The sequence below is a fragment of the Paroedura picta genome, chromosome 5, assembly GCF_049243985.1.
Source record: "Paroedura picta isolate Pp20150507F chromosome 5, Ppicta_v3.0, whole genome shotgun sequence".
In the NCBI taxonomy this organism is placed as follows: domain Eukaryota; kingdom Metazoa; phylum Chordata; class Lepidosauria; order Squamata; family Gekkonidae; genus Paroedura; species Paroedura picta.
The window spans coordinates 67,943,064-67,964,947 of record NC_135373.1 but is presented as its reverse complement, the minus strand read 5'-3'; the positions used below and the strand labels follow the sequence as shown (position 1 = coordinate 67,964,947).

General features: G+C 39.9%; 2 protein-coding genes across 7 annotated transcripts in view; one reads left to right on the top strand and one right to left on the bottom strand.

Moving 5' to 3' along the window:
* The window catches only part of PTPRZ1 (protein tyrosine phosphatase receptor type Z1), a 123,899-nt gene extending 116,382 nt beyond the window's left edge, over positions 1-7,517 (top strand). For all 6 annotated transcript variants that reach the window (XM_077338392.1, XM_077338391.1, XM_077338388.1 and 3 more), the window contains 7 exons: positions 879-972; positions 1,458-1,531; positions 2,405-2,533; positions 2,884-3,030; positions 3,718-3,860; positions 4,405-4,540; positions 6,514-7,517. In XM_077338392.1, coding sequence (XP_077194507.1) covers positions 879-972; positions 1,458-1,531; positions 2,405-2,533; positions 2,884-3,030; positions 3,718-3,860; positions 4,405-4,540; positions 6,514-6,654 — 864 coding nt within the window. In that variant the 3' untranslated portion in view covers positions 6,655-7,517. The remainder of the gene's footprint in view (positions 1-878; positions 973-1,457; positions 1,532-2,404; positions 2,534-2,883; positions 3,031-3,717; positions 3,861-4,404; positions 4,541-6,513) is intronic.
* A 6,633-nt stretch (positions 7,518-14,150) lies between these two features.
* The window catches only part of AASS (aminoadipate-semialdehyde synthase), a 38,617-nt gene continuing 30,883 nt past the window's right edge, over positions 14,151-21,884 (bottom strand). Inside the window, exons 21-24 of the mRNA XM_077338386.1 lie at positions 16,992-17,107; positions 16,230-16,318; positions 14,921-15,097; positions 14,151-14,285 (exon numbers count right to left, since the gene is read on the bottom strand). Of these exons, the coding sequence (XP_077194501.1) occupies positions 14,167-14,285; positions 14,921-15,097; positions 16,230-16,318; positions 16,992-17,107 (501 nt within the window). The 3' untranslated portion in view covers positions 14,151-14,166. The remainder of the gene's footprint in view (positions 14,286-14,920; positions 15,098-16,229; positions 16,319-16,991; positions 17,108-21,884) is intronic.

Sequence of the window (21,884 nt, the reverse complement as noted above, 5' to 3'; positions counted from 1 at the left end):
GCCTTCTCCCTCTGTCTCTAATAATTCAGTCTTTAATTACAGTTTTTCCAAATTTGCTTGGGACAAACGTTAGGATGACTGGTCTGTATTTCCTGGTTCACCTTTGGAATCCTTTAAAAAAAATGGCATAACATTTGCTACTCTCAGTGTTCTGGTACAGCAACTTAATGTAGTGATAGTTGATCTACTAACCCATAAATGTAATCTATGTCCCATTTATTTATTCTTTATTCTTTATATTTGTATACTGCCCTCCCCGGAGGCTCAGGGTCGTTTATTTGAGTTCCCTGAGAACTCTCAGTTGTATGCCATCAAGACCTTGAGACTTATCCGTTTTTAATTCCCCCAATAATTTGTCTCAGTTCAGTTCTTCAGACTCCCTTCCTGAAAATAGTGGCTGTGGCATGGGCACATGCTCCACACTTTCCACAGTGAACAGAGATGCAAAAATGTCATTGAGCTTCTCTGCCATCTCTTCATATCCCTTTGTCATCCAAAGGCCCCACTGTTTCTCTGGCTAGTTTCCTGCTCCAGATATATTTAAAGAAAAGTTTATTGTTTGTCTTGATGCTTTTAGAAACCTGCTCCTCAAACTGCCAGAGCCTGTGGTTCCTTCTGTTCAAATCATCAGGGCAGACCTTCCACTTAAGAAAGTTGTTAGTTCAAATTCCACATTTGCCATAAACTAAGGCAAGACACTTTTTTTTAGCCTCAGTTCCCTGTTTGCAAGCTGACTGATCCTGCAGGTTGGTAAGAGATATGAGATCATTCATCCTTGTGACCCTATAGAAAAATATACGTGTTCTTGGTCTGATCTTATATTACATCTATATTTAACTTGAAATAGACAGTGTTCTTTTTATTTCTGTTGTCTTCAGCTTCTGAGCCAGTCTAATATACAGCAGTGTGATTATTCAATTGCACTGAAACAATGTAACAGAGAAAAGAACAGGACCTCATCCATCATTCCTGGTAGGTTTGTTGGGAAATGGGTTGTTGAATATGAGAGCAAAATCAGATAAATAACAGCCATCTATCCAATATTGTAACTTCTGATTTTGTGCTGATTTGGTCACAATGGCGTATCATGCTGTATTCTTTCCTTTCAACACTACCATGTTTAGATGTTGTTTTTACATAAAGTGTAAATGGCATAAAAGATTTACATTAATCAGGAATACCAACAATGAAAATTGGTTAAAAGTTTTACATCCGCAAAAGAAAACCCAAAGTAATGAAAGGAGGAATATTCATAACTTCCTTTGTACCCGATTGTTCCCCATGCAATAAGGAAGAAATTGGCAGACAAGTCCCAGGAAAGGAGTATTGCCTATTTGGTATTAGGCCGTCAAATGAAGATGAACCCACAAAAGTGGTTCTGAGATTATGTTTATTTTTGGAATTAAAGTAGGATATTTGCTACGAGGAAGGAATTAGCTCTCATATTTGTTTTACAGTGGAACGATCTAGAGTTGGTATTTCATCATTGTCAGGTGAAGGTACAGACTACATCAATGCCTCCTATATTATGGTAAGTCAAAAGATTTTTTTTTTCAAAGACATAGTTTTGTCAGATATCTGTAGAGATTCCTTGGATGGATTACACTTCATCTGTAGCTTTTCTGTTTGCCCTCAAATAGTATTCAAAACAGAGTAAGGCTAGACAATCATTAAAATAGTACATTGTGGAAGGGTTGGTAATATTAAATTATTTGTTAGCCTTGATTTGGACTAATATTTATTTCCAGCTGTTCTGGGGAAATATCAGCTGTCTGTTCTTCTACTTCTATGGGAGAGCCTGCCTATATCTTCACCTGAAAAGAGCTCTTGCCTCTGTCACTACTATTCCTATTAGTCCCAACTAGGAGTTTTCTTGCCACTTTCACTGTGTTTTGAAACTGTACCAAGTTTCTTCTCAAGGAACTTAATTGCAGAACAAGTAATAGTGGAAGGGTGGATAGAGAATAGAGAGAAGCAAGTAACACACCATTATCAATCAGGTCGCAACCCCTGCATTAAAGCCAGATGAGACTGTATTACCAGGTCATCTCAAGCTTCAGGGGATGATGGGAGCTTCAAAAATCACTGGAAAAATACCATTTTGAAGATCAGATTCAAGAAACATCATATGGATTCTGCAGAATAAATATGTGATATACACCTATATCTCAGGGGGAAACATTCTTGGCTTTCTCTGTGACATGGTAATTTGCTATATATAGGAATACTTACTTCCTGAGGAAGTCATCACAAATGGTCTGTACAATTCAGCTGTAAGTTTGGTACCCTGTCTGTCGTTTAAGTATTCGACTAGAATCTTAATTCATTGTACAGATTTCTTCTACAGGCATTGAATTGAATTAAAATTTGTATCCGCTCTCAACTAACAGTATTTGCTTTGCAGGGTTACTATCAAAGCAATGAATACATTATTACTCAGCATCCTCTCCTACATACCATCAAAGATTTCTGGAGAATGATATGGGACCACAATGCTCAGATCGTTGTAATGCTTCCAGATAGTCAGAATATGGTAATATTATGTTGTGAAATCAAAATACTTTGTTTTTCATCAGTATTTTCATCCAGTGAAAGTATGTCAGCAATATGAATGATATATATTCTACTATTTGATTTCCTTATTGGTTCATTTGATAGTCATTTTGATGTCCGGAATATGAAAATAAAATGCTGCTTTTTTCATTATAAAAACAGGGATGGCAAACTGGGGTTTTATCACATTTTTTAATGAAAATTCTAAATTAAAGTAGTTATACTATGTTACACAGATTGTGTATATTATTTGCTTCACAAAATAGCTACATTTAGCTTTTGCTCCTGGAAAATGTTGCATTTGTTTAGAGGTTTCTCTCTCTTTCTCAGGCTGAAGATGAATTTGTTTACTGGCCAAACAAAGAGGAGCCTATCAATTGTGAGAGCTTTAAAGTCAGTCTGATTTCAGAAGAACACAAGTGTTTATCCAATGAAGAGAAGCTTATAATCCAAGACTTCATTTTAGAAGCTACCCAGGTATTGTTGCTACCCCAGCTTGTAATAAAAAACTTACTGTGTTTTGAATTGTGAAATTCATAGCCTACATCAAATCATGCAGAGTTAAATATTTTGTCAGAAGATTGTTTTCATAAAGAAGGGAACTTCAAAGATTGTCCTGCAACCTATGTGTTTATAAATGCCATTAAAAGTTTCATTTTTATGTTAACTTTTATGAAGCTGTGCAGCCTGATGTCCAAAACAATAAATCTAAAGTTAATTCATTTTTCCAGTCTCCATATTTGAAACTACATGCTCTGTATTTTTATAGTACCATCCTAGGCACAGTTAGGTCTCCAAAGCCCACTGACTTGAACTGACTTTTAGAAGGATATAAATCAGTTTAGAAATGCCCTTTTATATGCATAACATGAACAGTTATGGACATGGATGCTATTGGCCACTCATATTTTGGCACTCTTTGTGCATATATTGATGGCAACTGAACAGCCTCAAAGAGCCATTATAAAGACACATAATCCTCGATTTGGGTTGTCTGTTATGTCATTTAAAGAAATCAAAGAGTATACTCAACAGCTAAACTAATACGAAGGCAGGTGAACAAAAGTCGTGTGAAGTTCTATGAACAAGCAAAGATAAAGACAATCTCTGCCTTGAACATTTTAAGACAGACAGAAGATATTAATTTTGTATTTTTCTTCTTAGGATGACTATGTTTTAGAAGTGAGGCATTTTCAGTGTCCTAGGTGGCCAAATCCAGATAGCCCAATTAGTAAAACATTTGAACTTATAAATGTCATCAAAGAAGAAACTTCCAACAGAGATGGACCCATGATTGTGCATGATGAGTAAGTACTGAAATAAGTGGTGTACTTGTTGGACAGCTATATTCGTACACTGCTCACACACCTACTCAACTGGACTTTGCTCTTAAAAATAATACAACCAACTGAATCAATTTAAGAAAAAGTAAGACATTTTTGTAGCTGGCATTACAAGATGCAGGAAAGGAAGGACAAGAATTTCAGAAAAAAATGTACTTCCTATCATCCCCAAGATCATATTACAAAAATAAAACATACAAAAAGCATTAGCAGTGTTTAAATATATAGAGACTTCAGGGTATTTTTAGTGTAATGAACAGGGGACAAGTACCTGCGCCAAACCAATGGGTTTGTGCTTTTTGGTATTCATGTTCCCAGTTCTTAGGCAATTTCATTATTTATAGGTGATACATTTTTAGAACCAGTGAACTGGCCAGAAACAGTCATGTGATCTGATCCCACCATCCACCCCCCATCCCCCTTAAATGGCATGTATTAAGAAACATGGTGACCTTCTCAAAGTGTTGAAATAACCCATTTGTGTGTCTCTCACTTATGCCTTCAAAAGACATGGAGGAGTGACAGCAGGTACTTTCTGTGCATTAACAACGCTCATGCATCAACTAGAAAATGAAAACTGTGTGGATGTTTATCACGTAGCAAAGATGATAAACTTGATGAGGCCTGGAGTCTTCACAGACATAGTAAGTATATAACGATCTGGTGCCATTTTCAGAATTCCATCACCATATGGATCAACTGTCTTAAGCGTTTCATCATATAGCTGTTTTTACACCCAGCCGGGGCTCCTCCCACATATGGTCATTATCATCCGATAAATGTTTAACACATTTTAAAAATATATCAAAAATTAATTAACTCCCATCCATTCAGGAAGCCCTTCCAGGGCCACCAAGAAACCCCAGGGTTTCACGAAACTCTGGTTGAAAAAGCCTGGCCTAAATGATGGAGATATGTGAACACTTATTCCCAGCTTGTGTATTGCCCCTGCCCTTCCAATTACCAATGTCTAGTAATGAACTATGCATAGTAGCCCTCTGGTTTTTCTCTTAATGGTTCTGAGTTGTAAGCCACCTGCCTCTTCTTTTGTACTCTGTGTCACAGTTGACAGCTCAGATTCTTCATCTTTTGCAAAGAAAGGGGCTATGTCATTATAAAACCTGATGGAAGAAATAAGGTGAATCAGTTCAAGATGAAAATTCCACTGGGTGATTCTTTTTGAAATTCAAACAGCTGCCCCTTATATGTTTGATGCTTTTCTGTTCATTTCAGAAGGTAGTGAAGTGGACTAGTCTACAGCAACACATACAATCAAAAATAGGTCATCCTTTTTAGATGTCACAAAGACTAAATCTGCTCTTTTTTTCAAATAAGCACCCATAGGCTCTTGCACCTGAAAATCACATCCCTGAATCAGTACTCAGTACTGAGTACTGGAGATGAAGGGTGATTGCACATCTGTTTTATGATAAACTTTTTGATCCTAGGAAATACCTTTTACCATAATTTTTAGGGATAGGCAATTCAGGTTGGATAAGTCTGAAAATACTCAAATCAATACTGATTCGGGTACTTTTTGGCATTATCTGAACCTGGCTGTACAGGAAAGCAGTTTGAATATCCCCTCCCTTCCCGCACAATCCAAGTGATCCAGGGACAGAAGTCTCTCCCAGGACCAGCTGGAGGTTTGGCTTACAGCCCGACAAACAGCTGATCCCACTGAGAGACTTCTCTCAGTGCAATCAGCCATTTGGTGGGCTCCCAGGTATTTAAAATAAACATCTAGTCCCTTAAAATACCTCAGATCCCAAATAGATTCACCCAAACCCAAATTCCTTTAATGATAATGGGTAGCAGCCAGAATCATTTCTTGCTGAATCTAAACTATACCAAATTTTCCTTTGGTGTACATCCCTAGTCAGACTCCTAGATTCTTCTGAGGCACCTCATGCTTATAAGGTGTGTGGTCATGTATATGATCAAGAGGACAGTGTATAGATGTGATGCACCTGCCTAGGATGAGTCCAGCACGTTTCTAGGCAGTCAGCTACATACACCAAAGGAAACGTATTTTCACCAAAATAGTGTAGTAGAGTAGATGAATCATCAGACCAAGAAGTCAACCCACAATGAGTGTACATATATAACAGGCATGTTTCCAAGCATAAGTTCCCACTTTACATTTTTATGTATGCTGAAAACAATCTCAATGTATACCTTCAGCTTGTGAGATAGTCCAGTCCACAGCACTGGCAAGTCTGAGTTGTTGGCATTTTCTCTACTCTGAGGAGGTTTATGCCATTTACACTTTTTCAGCCGTCTGCAAGCAGGGCTTCCTATTCGGTCCTGAACCAACCATCATAAGTAATACCTCCTCTAATCAGAAGCCAGTATTAAATGTCATTGTGTAGATATTGGATTCAATGAAAAAAAAATAAATGACCCTTAAAATGATTCAACATCTCAAGAACCTGATGCTGTTTTGATACCTGGTATGAGTAAGAATAGCAGAAAGGAAAACTGTCAAAATTATAGCAAAGTTCTATTTACATTCAAAAAACTGCATGACACATTTTCAGGTTTCACACATGAAATATTATTACAATCCAGACCAACCACAATAATCTTGTGTTGTTTCTACCCCTCCTACGTTTAGGACCAGTATCAGTTTCTGTACAAAACTATCCTCAGTCTTGTTAGCTCAAGGCAAGAAGAAAATCCTTCAGTATCCATAGACAGTAATGGCTCAGCTTTACCGGACGGCAATGCAGCAGAGAGCCTCGAGTCTTTAGTTTGACTACAACCAGAGTCCAGCATTCAGTGCTAATTCAGAGCTGGGGGGGTTTCAGCCGGGGTTTTTTCAGTATAATTGCTTTAACTTACATAGAAATACATTGGGGAAGGGGGGATTTTTATATTTCCCGTCTTATGGGGAAAAACACAATTGTTGCATATGACTTTATTGCTGAACTTATATCTTTAACAATGTGTGCCTTTTTGGAAAAAATTCTTGTAATGCATTTTATTATGTTTGGACTAATTTGATTGAATAATGTATTTCTAAGACTGAAATTGTGGTCCTCTTACAGTATTAGCATTCCACTTCTCTGGCTTTATTTTAGCTTAAATTTTACCATAAATGTAGTCACTAGGGGTTCTCAGCAACACACATCATTTTTTAAAATATCTGCCTTACTGTTATTTATAGCATTTCTTATGTTTGCTAGAAATATAACTTTTATTATGTTAGATTGTAAATATAATACTGTTATCTGTAATATTCAGCATTTTAAGATTTTGGTAGGCATTTAGTTGATACTTACTGTAAATATTTCTATAGTGATTCCATGGACCAAATTTATATTTATAATTGTAGATTTTTTATATTTTACTACAAAGTCAGTTTTCTAGTTCTGTGTACTTGCCTTGTTAAAATGATGTAGTTCAGTACCTGTTTTTAATTTTAACAAAGATCTCCTGATATTATTATTATGCACCCTAAGTAAGTAACCATATCTCTGCATGTGATTTTAATTTTTGTGTGGAACTGAAAAAATACTTGTTTTGAAATGCGACATTTCTATGAGAATAACATCTGTATTCAGCATTGTTTAAACTGTTTTTACCCAAGGCATTGCAAAAATAAATGTCAATATTGCAGTTTGTGTGTTGGCACTGTTTAAGGTAGATGCATTACACAAAGGCATTTATTTACTTTCAATAGCAGGGGCCAAAGAAATTGGGGTCAGGCATTTAAGATGCAAAGCAATGTTCAAAAGCCTGGATATATTCAAGATCAGTGTGCAAAAAAAAAAATGCAGTGGGTTGTTATTGTTAAGAGAATGCAGTGTGGTTACTTCTTCTTCTCTTGTTTTAACAAGAGCAATAGGCATTCCCAAGGACTACATCACATTTAGTGTGAAAGCAAGAATGTGAAAGGCAAGTGTTGCCATCAACATGCATCCTTAAAGGACATCCAGTTCTGAACAGATGGTTCAGGTCACAGTTTTGACAGTTCCAGTCCCTTTTTTGGAGCCAGAAAGAAACGAAGAGAGGGACAAGTTTGAGCAGTGTTTTTTTCATGTTTCCTCTCCTCTCTTATAGTCACATCAACTTTTCTGGTCCAAAACCTAAACTGTAGCATCTTACTCCCCAAATCCCTCCCTTATCCTGCCCAATTCAGAATGGCTCTCGACTAAGTCCTCTCCCCCCCCCTTCCAATGCACATATCTTGGTGCTATAAATGTCAGCGACAGTACAATAGAGAGGCCTTACAATGCTGGGAAGAGCCTCTTGTGGCGCAGAGTGGTAAGCAGCAGAAATGCTGTCTGAAGCTGTCTGCCCATGAGGTTGGGAGTTTGATCCCAGCAGCCGGCTCAAGGTTGACTCAGCCTTCCATCCTTCCAAGGTTGGTAAAATGAATACCCAGTTTGCTTGGGTACTGTAATGACTGGGGAAAGCACTGGCAAACTACCCCGTATTGAGTCTGCCATGAAAACGCTAGAGGGCGTCACCTCAAGGGTCAGACATGACTCGGTGCTTGCACAGGGGACACCTTTACCTTTTATAATGCCGCGATTCACGGAGGTTCAGGTTCCATGCTTGCACTATACAGGCATTTAGGATTTGTTGACCATCACACAGTCAAGATTCTTACCTTCTCTGCAAGACATTCAGGGACAGGTGAGCCTCAACCCCAGTTTATGGGCTTTCATAAACTAGTGCCTACCAGCTTCTTTACAATAAGAGAACTGCAAAAGCCTACTGTAATTGGAAAATTTCACAACCTTAATAAGATCAAGGCAGGGAAACCTTCAGTGGCACAGGGAGAGAATTCAGCTTTCTAATATTTTTATTTATAAAAGGCAATAGGCTAGCCTGAGGAAACTGCATAAAAGTATTCCTGTCTATAATCAAACAGGTGAAAACCTTTGGGGCCATTAGTGGAAGATGATCTGAGCTTTCTAAAGGAGCAGGGCATATGTATATTAATGAACTGCCTTTTATAGCATATGTGGGGGCTCTAGGACTGAGCTTCCATCATATTAGACATTATTTAAAATACTTTATAGCACCTTTCCCAATCAAGGTCCATAAATGCAATTAGAAGTTATACAATTCAGTTATAGCTCTGCTATGAGAAGAGTATGGATCCAAGTGTGAATTTCCATACCTGTTTGAGAAGTCTTTCAAGTTACATCTGTCACTGGCTTAAAACTGCAGACAGTTTCCACAGGCCAACCCGTCCCCTTTTTAGTTTCCTCAAAACAAGCACTGAAATTAAGCAGACAACATCATTTTCCCTTTACACTAGCCTCCGGGATATAAGTGGCACGGGGTTAATTTTTTTGTTGTTATGGCAGCTTCCCTAATCCTGTGTTTTAATTCTCTTACCCACCCAAAAATTGGTCTCTCCCACCCAAAACACAGAACCCAACTTGTCTTGCAAAAACAAGGCAAACCCTCAGTGCACAAAGTGATACTCCGTTCTTTGCAAAACACTAAAAGCAGATCAGCTCTGAAAAATGAAAGGTAGAAGTAATCACCTATGACAAACAAATAGTTCTTCACTTCAGTGTGGCAAAGTTCCTTAAAAATAATATCCTAAAAAGTCTACCCCACAGCCTCCAGTTGTCCCTTCCCTCTGCATCTGCAATTAAATTCATCATTTTAGCATGCTGACTAGTTATTTAAAACATAAGTCCTTAGGATAATCTCTTTATCAATACATATTGACTGGGGGAGAATAAAGAATTATAAGAAAGCTTCCATAATCTTAAACCTGTGCTGGATTACCCATTTTTAATAAATATGCTTTGGTTCCTAAACAGAGCTAAGCAAATTCCCTCAGATAAATAGGACATATTCCAATTAATTTACATTGTAATCCATGCAACAGACTCAGAAGAAATGAAGCTTGCTTATGTAAAACTGGGTCAAGTGTATAAATAAAGTTATTCAAGTAACTGCAAGCCATATAAGACATCTTTAACTAGCAAAGTCAACTTAAGTCTTGTTTGCTGTTTTCAAGCTGCCACAAAAAAGAAGGTTGATGTGGGGCGGGGGGGGGGGGGGAGGCTTGACAATGAGCTACCCTTGTCAGCATGCTCACAATAGACATCTCTCTGCCTAAATTGCCATTTACTGCAGAAGCTGAAACTGTCAACTGCTTTTCATTTTGCAAAAGCTCCTGACACTCCAGTAACACATTTCACCTTAATATGTGTGACTGAAAACACTGTCTTCATTTATGTGGACTACAATGAACAGTGGAAGAAAGCTTTGGAAAAATTGTACCGATCCTTGTCAACATGAGGAGAGATAAGACCTTAATCTTTCAGCCTGAAGAAGGGCTAACTCAGCCCCCATATGAAGAGGCTTTGTCTCACAGCTGTCTCTTATGCTTCTTGCTTAGAGGAGTTGACCCTGGCTGTTTCTTTCCAACAGCATCACTCTTGCAGAGTTAGAACAAAACTGTTTACCAGAGTGGGACAAAAGGAAGCTTGAGAGACCTCACCTAGAACAATGGCAGTTTTACAATCAAGGTGAGGCTACAATTTCCTGAGCAAAAAATAATAAAATAAAAGGGTTGTTTGTCTCGGATAAAGTAAGGGAGAAGGAAGGGGCATTCTCCTCCTCTTCAAACAATGAGCCCTGAGAGATCATTGGTGAGATTTCCCATCAGCTTGCAGCTCCGTGTTGCCTCTCCATGTCCCTGCAAAACAGTAATTCTTTTTGCCCCTCCCCTTCTTGCTTGGACCCTGAGTTCAGACAATATTTTGATTTATACTTTATGTAATTCCACATTATTGCATTATTCAGCACAATAGTATATTAATTGCCTCACTCTTAAAGCAATCACCTGCTCATAACCTAGCAATACAGCTTATATGCAAATATGTGAAGGACCATGTTAGTGCAAAAGCGGAATCACAACAAAGAAATAAATAGCAAAGAAGTCAAATTATTTTATTTAGTATCATACGGATTGTAGCAAAACAATTGGATTACTTAAAAATCAGTATCTGCATATTCCTCAAAACCTATAAGGAAACAATGCAGTGATTCAAACCTATTCAGAAATAGAAACACGTAGAAACACAGAAACTTTGACTGATGCACAATCCAGCAATGCGCGTACATTGTTCTATGCGAAGAATTAAGACTCCTAAAAGGAAAGCTCCAAAAGCAGGAATCTTTTTATTCATGAGAGAAGTTCGGCAGAAACAGAACTGAAGAGCTACATCTGGGATTTGGGTAGAGTTTGCTTTTTAAATCACAACCATTTGTAATTTAAACTGAACAGCTGATTGGCTAGGTTAAAACGGCTGACTGCCATTTCACTGATAGATTTCACTCCCCTCCTCTTCAAAGCAGAGACAAGCAAAGCTGACTTGTAAAATGGCTGGCAGTGGGCAAGTGACATGGATAGCTATGAGCTATTTGAACCTAACAGCTAGCGAGCAGACCGCCCTGTTCAGCCATTAGGTTTAAATGGCTCAAGTCCCTGAACTGAACCAGATGAATACACAGGGAAATGTTCAGGGAGGGTATCTCCCCTGAACCTCAGTTCAGGAGCCACAAAACGGGCCAAATTTTGGCTTGTGAATCTGTTCATGCCCATCTCTAGAAAACACTACTTTGGAGCTTTACTCAAGAACATCACAACATTACAGATGGGCAGTAAGGATGTATACCTTGAAAAAAATGGCATTTTTGGATCCATATATCAGAGAGATGTATTCTCAGTTATCTGGGTTCCAAATACGTTCTGGAAAATTTAATGGGGCACATTCAATTGGTACCCTCAAAGTAGCTATTATATTGCAAAGGAACTTCAGAATCAGACTGGAATGGGAGTCTGCTGAGTTTAAAGTTATTACGATACTCAGGACATGGAACTCCCAAGACTTAACAGAGATATTGGCTATTTATCTCATGACACATGCTAACATCATTCAGTACTCACATCTGTTGTAAACTCCTGTAATGTTGATTTGCTACTATTCATAGGTCTTCCCAATTGCTTTCATCCAGCCTTAGAAATATTTGCTGTTCAATTACTTATGTGTCTTGACTCTATTTGGTCCTTCCTGGCAACAACTTCCTCACATATATGTAATGGTTGGTGACTGTTGTTTCAATTTATCTGAAAAAGCGTGCATGCTCACAAAATCTGACATCCAGAATAAAACTTTATTGGTCTTAAAAGTACCACTGGCATCAAACTTTGTTCCAGGACAAATAGGAATCAAACACTCAAGACCAGGCTAAGTAATGACTGGCCAAAAACCTCCCCAAAACAGACAGAATCAACAAGTCCAAAGAACCAATACAGAACCAAAGAGTCTCAGATGAATCATGGGACAAGTACAGGTCAAATCAGAGAATCTTCCAAGCTAAATTGATTTACCGAGAAATGCTGCACATGCTCAGCAAATATCAAGTCAGAGAATCCAAGCCAATGTTGAACCAGACAATCCAATGCAAACAACAAACTCCACATGAAATAACCTGAGCAAAGAATGTAATACTGCAAGACCAAAAGAAACCCAATGCAAGCTAAGCCGGTCTGGCAAGACCAAGTTAAAAAAAAAAAAATTAACAGCCTCAGGAGCATTAAGTCTCTGGCTTCTGGTATTCCTGGTTACTCCTGAATATTTCCAGGATATTTGGGACTGATTTTCCACTATCCCAAAAACTCCCGAATACCTTCCAGACTCCCATCTGGAAAATAACCAATAAGATATTTGGGGGATATGTATTCAGACTGGAAATATTCAAACACACATCCCTAATGGGCAGCCATGTTAGGCTGTAGCAGCACAATAAAGCAGAAGTCCAGTGGCAGCTTAAAGACTAACATTCATTCCATCATAAGCTTTCATGAATCAAAACTAAGGGGTGTGCTAAAAAAATGGGACTTTATCAATTCAAATCTATTGAATTAAAAAAATATATATTTTGGCTGTGGTTTGTTTGTTTGTTTTGTTTTGTATTTTTGGCCTGTAAGACAGAGCTCTTCCACTAGGCTTTTAGTTGGGGCCAGTGAACCAGATAACATCTACTGATCAAAGTCACTTCCAGACAGAAATCTAGTTCTAAGACATCTGAGTGATACATTTGCCTACAGATGTTGACATTGTTTCTGTTAAACAATTTTAATTTAGCTTAAACCTAATTTTAACTGTAGGTTTAATTTGCACTGTTATATGTTTCCATGTTGTACACCCCCCATGAGACAGTTCATTGGGAGGGCAGTATAGAAATTTAATAATAATAATATTTCTGAAAAATCCAAATCCTAATAATGGTCTGATATTCAGATCTGGGATTTTTCAAAATACTTGAATGCTGCCTGATTCCATTGGTTTATTTAAAGTTTTCCCTACCCCAATTAGCAGTGATTCTTCAAGACCTCATACAGAGCTCTTATCTAGATAATATACTTCAAATGTCAGCAATGGCCTTTAAGTATCAAAAATAGATCATCTTATGGAAGAAGGTTTTGGGAATGGACTTGTATCAGTTTGGCTACCTAGCTACTCCTAAGCAGGAAAACCAAATGCTTTGTACAGGAGAGCTGAATGTTTCATAAACTGGTTCATAAAAGGATTATTCCCATGGATTTCATCATAAAGTGACTGTCTCTCCAAAAATGAATCATGTAAGGATGAAAAGTTGCCTTATATACATTCTTTGAAGAAACAGTTATTTAGCTACTTATTCTGAAAATGTATACTGAGTTTAGTAGAAGTTCCTTAGAATAAGCAGTTTGAGAATGGGATTCTTTACATATATCATAAATTAATAAACAAAAATCTGAGTTTGGGCTCACAAAAATATATATTACAGTTTTCTCCAGCTCTTACATATTTTAAAGACAAGTTCACCCCTGAAAAATAAAGCCTTGATTTTACTACACATAACAATAGTGCAACATATTTTAAAATACAATCAAAATGTTTGGACATTGGCAGAACAAGTTCAATATAAAGGATTTCTCTTTTGAAGGCAACTACTGTTCCAGATGATTAATAAGGATGATAATTAATAAGGACATGTTGACCATATAAGCTGATGGGTAAGTAATATGTAAGTTCTCTTGCACAAGCCATTTCCAGGTCCACAGGACCTCCACAAAAGCCATTCATTTTGGGAGCACCTGGGCAATTCTTGTTCATTCAGCGGGGCTTGTGCAGAAACACCTTGCACTGGGTCATGCCTCTGGACAGTTTGCTTTGAGTTATGCATAGAAAACTAGAGACAGATAGGAAAGCCTTCCCCACCCAAAAAGACAAACTGTTTTTTATTGCTTGATAACACTCTGGATATTATATACAATGCCTTCAGCTTGAACCCGTTCCAATATAGGTCCATATACATTCCTCGTCAATGGGATTACCATGCCTTTGGTGTTAATTTCCCCTGGAAGATAAAAGTGATAAATCAATGTCTATTGGGTTCACATTAATAAAATTAAAAACTCACACAGAGCTGCTTTGAACATGGCTGAGGATCAGGAACACAAAAGCGCCTACAAATCTACCCATCTACTATCTTCTACCATTTTCTGAGGTCCAGCTTGAGATGCCCCTGCTTTCTAAAGCTGGACTTTGGGATTTCTCAATGGTATTCACAAGATTATGGAATCCATCTGCCCCTTCTTTAACTGTGTTCCACCAGTAGGTAAAGGTTTTCGTTGTTGTTTTGCTTGGCATTAACTTCAACAATCCCCTTTCTGCCTTACAAATTAATTTGTAGTTTTGACTCTTAGATGTGCATTCCAGCTCTGGATTTAGTTGTCTTTATGTTATACTTTTATTATGCCTGCTCTAAATGTTAGCCACCTTCCTGGCCCCAATCAGGCAGAAAAGTGGGATTGTAAATATTGTAAATAAATAATAGTACTATTTATAAGGATTCTTGTCACATTTACAGTCACTATAGTAATAATGTTTCTTTTAGGAATGGTATTACACCATCCATGACCAAAACAACAGCCCCCCACCCCAAACCAGATTACCTTGACAAAACATAGGAAGAGCCTTGCACATACATACCATCAAGAACCATCTTGGCTGCAATGGCAGCAGGATACCCTACAGTTTTAGCCATTGCAGAATATCCTTTAACATCACCATAAACTACCAGACTGATGTATTTTTCTTCCAAATGACCAGATGGATGACTGATTCCTATTTCATTTCGCATAACTATCATATCTCGCTCTCCAGTACCTAAAAAAGAGGCAGAAATCTGTATTTCCATTTCTTTATGCTGGAAATAATTACAAGAGGCAAGTTCGACAATGAACTGTAAACATGTGTCATTATCTCCAGAGTCCCTATCTATACTTTAAGGGGCATTAAGGTATCCTCTCCTATCCTCTCTCATTTTGCTTCTGGTTCCCAGTGAAACAGGTTTTCCCTCTCTGAAACAAAGCATTTTCCTGCTCTGTGGTAGGAAGTGCTTTCAAGTTGCAGCCAATGTATGGTGACCCCACAGATGAGCAGAGGTGGTTTGCCATTGGGCCTCCTTGGTGGTCTCTCATCCAAATACTAACCATGCACTTTTAGCTTCTGAGATCTGATTAATTCTTTGTGTTATATCAGAATAGAAGTGGTCCATCCGCTTCAACACTATTGATGATGATCAATCAGGTGTACCGAGGACATGCATCACTGAGGCATAATAGAAGCATTCATCTCTGTCCCCAGGCTTTGATAGTCATACAAATACTGCCATGGAAAGTGAAGGCTATAATTCTCTTCTACTAGAAATAAACAACACTCCAGAAATTAAACTAGGCATATTCCCCTTGCAAAAGTATCCTATAATAGTTAACCACTTGTTTCATTTTCACTTACGCTCTGGGGGTGAGAACCTGTTGGTCGTCCCCGGCCCGAAGGAAGCGCGCCTGGCCTCGACCAGGGCCAGGGCTTTTTCAGTCCTGGCCCCTACCTGGTGGAATGAGCTCCCGGGTGATCTGCGGGCCCTGCGGGATTTGTCAGCTTTCCGCAGGGCCTGTAAAACGGAGCTCTTCCACCAGGTCTATGGTTGAGGCTGGGGTCAGCGAATCAGGGACATCGCTCCCCCCCTAGGAGTTGGAGTGTACGCTACTCCCTTATCCTTTCCTCTTCACCTCTTAATAATTGGGGGAGGGACGGGATTTTTAGCCGCCATGTTAGTAGATTGATGTTTTAATGGGAATTTTAATGGGATTGGTTGTTGTGACCCGCCTCGAGCCTATCGGGAGAGGCGGGAAATAAATCCAATAATAATAATAATAATAATAATAATAATAATAATAATAATAATAATAATAATAATAATAATAATAATAATAATAATAATAATTGTTTCACATACCAAAAGACAGCTTGATCTCCATGTGTTTGGCCAATGCACCCACTAATGTATCTGCACTTGGAACAGGCTCATCTCCAAGCAATCCCAACCTGAAGTAGTGCAATAAAAATGAAGACACTTGTCCAAACAAGCACATTACATATGCAGGGTAACTATACCAATAGAGTGCTTCATAGAAATATTGTTATTCCCAGATAGGGAATAGGGGTGCAAAGTCAGAAAGGCTTGCTGGGTGATGTAGCTCTTCTACTACAATTAGAAGGAGGGGGAGAGAAACTGGGATAGACAGCAACTTCTTCACCTAGTAATCTGTCCCATCATCAAAAGCATAGCACCTACACTACATCTGTGTGGCCAAGGCCCTTGACCCTATTTCTGGGGAAAGGGTTGGTGGCACAGCACACACATCTCCATTCCATAAATGCATTTGGTCTCAGACTGGCTGGAGATTAGGCATGTGCAACATGTCTCTGCTTCACTCAGCTTGATGCTGATACAGTGAAATTCAAGAAGCAAGGATTTCTGTGCCGTTTCAGACTAGCTATTGACCTACAGACAAAACCTTGTTCTAACAGCTAAAAGCATTACTTCACATCAGATCTTCACTCCAATTAAAGTTTCTAGGAACCTGAGGCTGGTTGAGGGAACAGCTGTTTTCTGTGCACTTAATTGGCAGTTCTGTTATGTGTCATATATCTGGTTATCTGCAGAACAGATTTGGAGGCATGTATATAAAGAATGGTTGTTTCTGCAGTCTCCTACCATTCGATTGCTTCCAGCTGCCTTTCATCCTTGTCCAGTTTAAAGTAGATGGCTTCTCGAAGATCATCCAATTTGACAGATGGCTTTAGCCCCAGAAGCTTGCACATCAGCTCTTGCTAGGTATGAGAAATCAAAACCATCATCAACAGCAACACATGACTCTCTGAAAACACTGAAGCCTTAGGAAGACTGGATACTCTGCAGGATTTCAGAGTGGTAAAAAGATACATGGTCAACTTTACAAGAATAATGACAGGAAGCTACTGGAAACATGCTCTAATGCCATCTTTGATGCACTAGAAACATAAAATTTGGAACAGAAGGCTTTTGAGTGAGATACGTCCTCTGTCAGGAGCATCTCTGGGAAGGGAGAATTACATGTAAGGATACTGGTTGTCCTTTCTGATATACTAGAACTCCATGGTGCTTTCAGAAAATCTACAGTGAAAAGGTTTTACTCTGAGTCATCATACTTCGCCACCATTTCCACCACTGAAATAAGGGGAGAGGATTCTTTTTTAAAAAATCAGTGAAGAGTAGGGTTGGGCGCTTTGGTGTCCGAAGCGGCCATTCATACCTGAAGCAGCTAGCACCACAGTGTGGGGGAGAGGGGAGGTGGCCACTGGCATGCCAGCACCCACGCCTCCCCCCCCCCACGCCGCAGCGCTGGCTGCTTCGGGTGTGAACAGCTGCTCCCTAGTGAAGAGGCTATACCAGAGTTTGTGGAACTCACTTGGACAAAAACCACATGGGGATAAGCTTACATGGAAGAGGGGAAATTGGATGAGCAAAAAAAAAAAAAATGGTAGGATCCAGCTCTATGAATTTTAGCCTTCCATCCTTCCGAGGTTGGTAAAATGAGTACCCAGCTTGCTGCTGGGGGGTAAACGGTAATGATTGGGGGAGGCACTGGCAAACCACCCCGTATTGAGTTTGCCATGAAAATGCTAGAGGGTGTCACCCAAGGGTCAGACATGTATATATATATATATCCTTATCCATGGTTTAAGAGCCTCTTGTGGCGCAGAGTGGTAAGGCAGCCGTCTGAAAGCTTTGCCCATAAGGCTGGGAGTTCAATCCCAGCAGCCGGCTCAAGGTTGACTCAGTCTTCCATCCTTCCGAGGTCGGTAAAATGAGTACCCAGCTTGCTGGGGGGTAAACGGTCATGACTGGGGAAGGCACTGGCAAACCACCCCGTATTGAGTCTGCCATGAAAACGCTAGAGGGCGTCACCCCAAGGGTCAGACATGACTCGGTGCTTGCACAGGGGATACCTTTACCTTTACCTTTACCTTATCCATGGTTCCTCTATATATTTGTGAAACAGCCTGGGGGGTGGAATGTGTCTGGCTGTCCAAGATGGAATAGGGCAAATCAGAGTGATTGGCTCTGCCCCTACAGCTCCTGCCCTCCCTTCCTGGATGGTAGCCACATTCCTCTGTGATGTACCAGAGACAGAGAGAGACACACAGAGCCCTGCCAGACTGAACATGAGCCCTCATTCCCTTCTATCGCTCCTGCTGTGAGGGATACAGAGAGAGCTGCCCCCAAGCTGCTGACAGAGATACAGAGAGAGCTACCCCTGCTGCCACGGAGAGAGAGACAGACAGACAGACAGAGAGACCTGCCCCAAACTGCACACCAGCCTTCCTTCCCTCCTACAAACCTCCTATATATATGTGTGTGTGTGTGTGTGTGTGTGTGTGTGTGTGTGTGTGTATATGTATATGTATGTATATGTATGTGTATGTGCGTATATATATGTATTGTTGTTGTTGTTATGTGCGAAGTCGTGTCCGACCCATCGCGACCCCATGGACAATGATCCTCCAGGCCTTCCTGTCCTCTACCATTCCCCGGAGTCCATTTAAGTTTGCACCTACTGCTTCAGTGACTCCATCCATCCACCTCATTCTCTGTCGTCCCCTTCTTCTTTTGCCCTTGATCTCTCCCAGCATTAGGCTCTTCTCCAGGGAGTCCTTCCTTCTCATGAGGTGGCCAAAATATTTGAGTTTCATCTTCAGGATCTGGCCTTCTAAAGAGCAGTCAGGGCTGATCTCCTCTAGGACTGACTGGTTTGTTCGCCTTGCAGTCCAAGGGACTCGCAAGAGTCTTCTCCAGCACCAGAGTTCAAAAGCCTCAATTCTTTGACGCTCGGCCTTCCTTATGGTCCAACTTTCACAGCCATACATTGCAACTGGGAAGACCATAGCCTTGACTAAACGCACTTTTGTTGGCAGGGTGATGTCTCTGCTTTTTAGGATGCTGTCTAGATTTGCCATAGCTTTCCTCCCCAGGAGCAAGCGTCTTTTAATTTCTTTGCTGCAGTCCCCATCTGCAGTGATCTTGGAGCCCAGGAAAATAAAATCTGTCACTATCTCCATTTCTTCCCCTTCTATTTGCCAGGAATTGAGAGGGCCGGATGCCATGATCTTTGTTTTCTTGATGTTGAGTTTCAAGCCAACTTTGGCACTCTCCTCCTTCACCCGCATCAACAGGCTCTTTAGTTCCTCTTCACTTTCTGCCATTAGAGTGGTATCATCTGCATATCTGAGGTTGTTGATATTTATCCCTGCAATCTTGATCCCAATTTGTGACTCCTCTAATCCCGCATTTCTCATGATGTACTCTGCATACAAGTTAAATAGGCAAGGCGACAGTATACAGCCTTGCCGAACTCCTTTCTCAATTTTGAACCAGTCAGTGATTCCATGTTCAGTTCTCACTGTTGCTTCTTGACCTGCATATAAATTTCTCAAGAGACAAATAAGATGCTCTGGTATTCCCATCTCTTTAAGAACTTGCCACAATTTGTTGTGCTCCACACAATCAAAGGCTTTAGCATAGTCAATGAAGCAGAAGTAGACGTTCTTCTGGTACTCCCTAGCTTTCTCCATGATCCAGCGTATGTTGGCAATTTCATCTCTAGTTCCTCTGCCTCTTCGAAATCCTGCCTGTACTTCTGGAAGTTCTCGGTCCACATATTGCTGGAGCCTAGCTTGTAGGATTTTGAGCATAACTTTGCTAGCATGAGAAATTAGTGCGATGGTGCGGTAGTTTGAACATTCTTTGGCATTGCCCTTCTTTGGGATTGGAATGTAAACTGACCTTTTCCAATCCTGTGGCCATTGTTGAGTTTTCCAAATTTGCTGGCATATTGAGTGTAGCACTTTTACTGCATCGTCCTTTAAGATTTTGAATAGTTCAACTGGAATGCTGTCACTACCACTAGCTTTATTGTTGCTCAGACTTCCTAAGGCCCATTTGACTTCACATTCCAGGATGTCTGGCTCCAGGTCAGTAACTACCCCATTGTGGTCATCACGGATGTTAAGCTCGCTCTTGTATAGTTCTTCTGTATAATTTTGCCACCTTTGTTTGATCTCTTCTGCTTCTGTGAGGTCCCTACCATTTTGGTCCCTTATCATACCCATCTTTGCATGAAACGTTCTCTTCATATCTCCAATTTTCTTGAAAAGATCTCTGGTCCTCCCCATTCTATTGTTTTCTTCTATTTGTTTGCACTGTTCATTTAAGAAGGCATTCTTATCTCTTCTAGCTTTTCTCTGGAATTCTGCATTCAATTGGGTGTATCTTTCTCTTTCTCCCTTGCCTTTCACTTCCCTTCTCTCCTTAGCTATTTGTAAAGCTTCCTCAGACAGCCATTTTGATTTCTTGCATTTCTTTTTCTTTGGGATGGTTTTAGTTGCTACCTCTTGTACAATGTTGCGAACCTCCGTCCATAGTTCTTCAGGCACTCTGTCTATCAGATCTAATTCCTTAAATCTATTTGTCACCTCCACTGTGTATTCGTCAGGGATATGATTTAGTTCATACCTGAGTGGCCTAGTGCTTTTCCCTACTTTCTTCAATTTAAGCCTAAATTTTGCAACAAGAAGCTCATGATCTGAACCACAATCAGCTCCTGGTCTTGTTTTTATTGACTGGATAGAACTTTTCCATCTTTGGCTGCAGAGCACATAGTCAATCTGATTTCTGTGTTGACCGTCTGGTGATGTCCATGTGTAGAGTCGTCTCTTGGGTTGCTGGAAAAGAGTGTTTGCTATGACCATTGTATTCTCTTGACAAAATTCTACCAGCCTGTGCCCTGCTTCATTTTGTACTCCAAGGCCAAACTTGCCTGTTATCCCGGTTATCTTTTGGCTTCCTACTTTAGCATTCCAATCCCCCATGATGATAAGCACATCATTTTTGGGCGTTGCTTCTAGAAGGTGTTGTAGGGCTTCATAGAACTGATCAACTTCATCCTCTTCAGCAGCAGTGGTTGGGGCATAGACCTGGATCACTGTGATGTTGAATGGTTTGCCTTGGATTCGAACTGAGATCATTCTGTCATTTTGGGGATTGTATCCCAAGACTGCTTTTCCTACTCTCTTATTGATTATGAATGCTACTCCATTTCTTCTGCGAGATTCTTGTCCACAGTAGTATACCTGATGGTCATCTGAATTAAATTCACCCATTCCTGTCCATTTTAGTTCACTGATTCCTAAAATGTCGATGTTCAGTCTTCTCATTTCTTGTTTAACCACGTCCAGCTTGCCTTGATTCATGGATCTGACGTTCCAGGTTCCTATGGAATAAAAATCTTTACAGCATCGGACTGTCTTTTCGCCACCAGTTACTTCCACAACTGAGCGTCCTTTCGGCTTTGGCCCAGTCGCTTCATTCATTCTGGCGCTACTCGTACTAGCCGTCTGCTCATCCCCAGTAGCATATTGGACACCTTCCGACCTGAGGGGCTCATCTTCCAGCGTCATATCGTTATGCCTATTGGAACTGTCCATAGAGTTTTCATGGCAAAGATACTGGAGTGGTTTGCCATTGCCTTCTCCAGTGGATCACCTTTTGTCAGAGCTCTCAGCTATGACC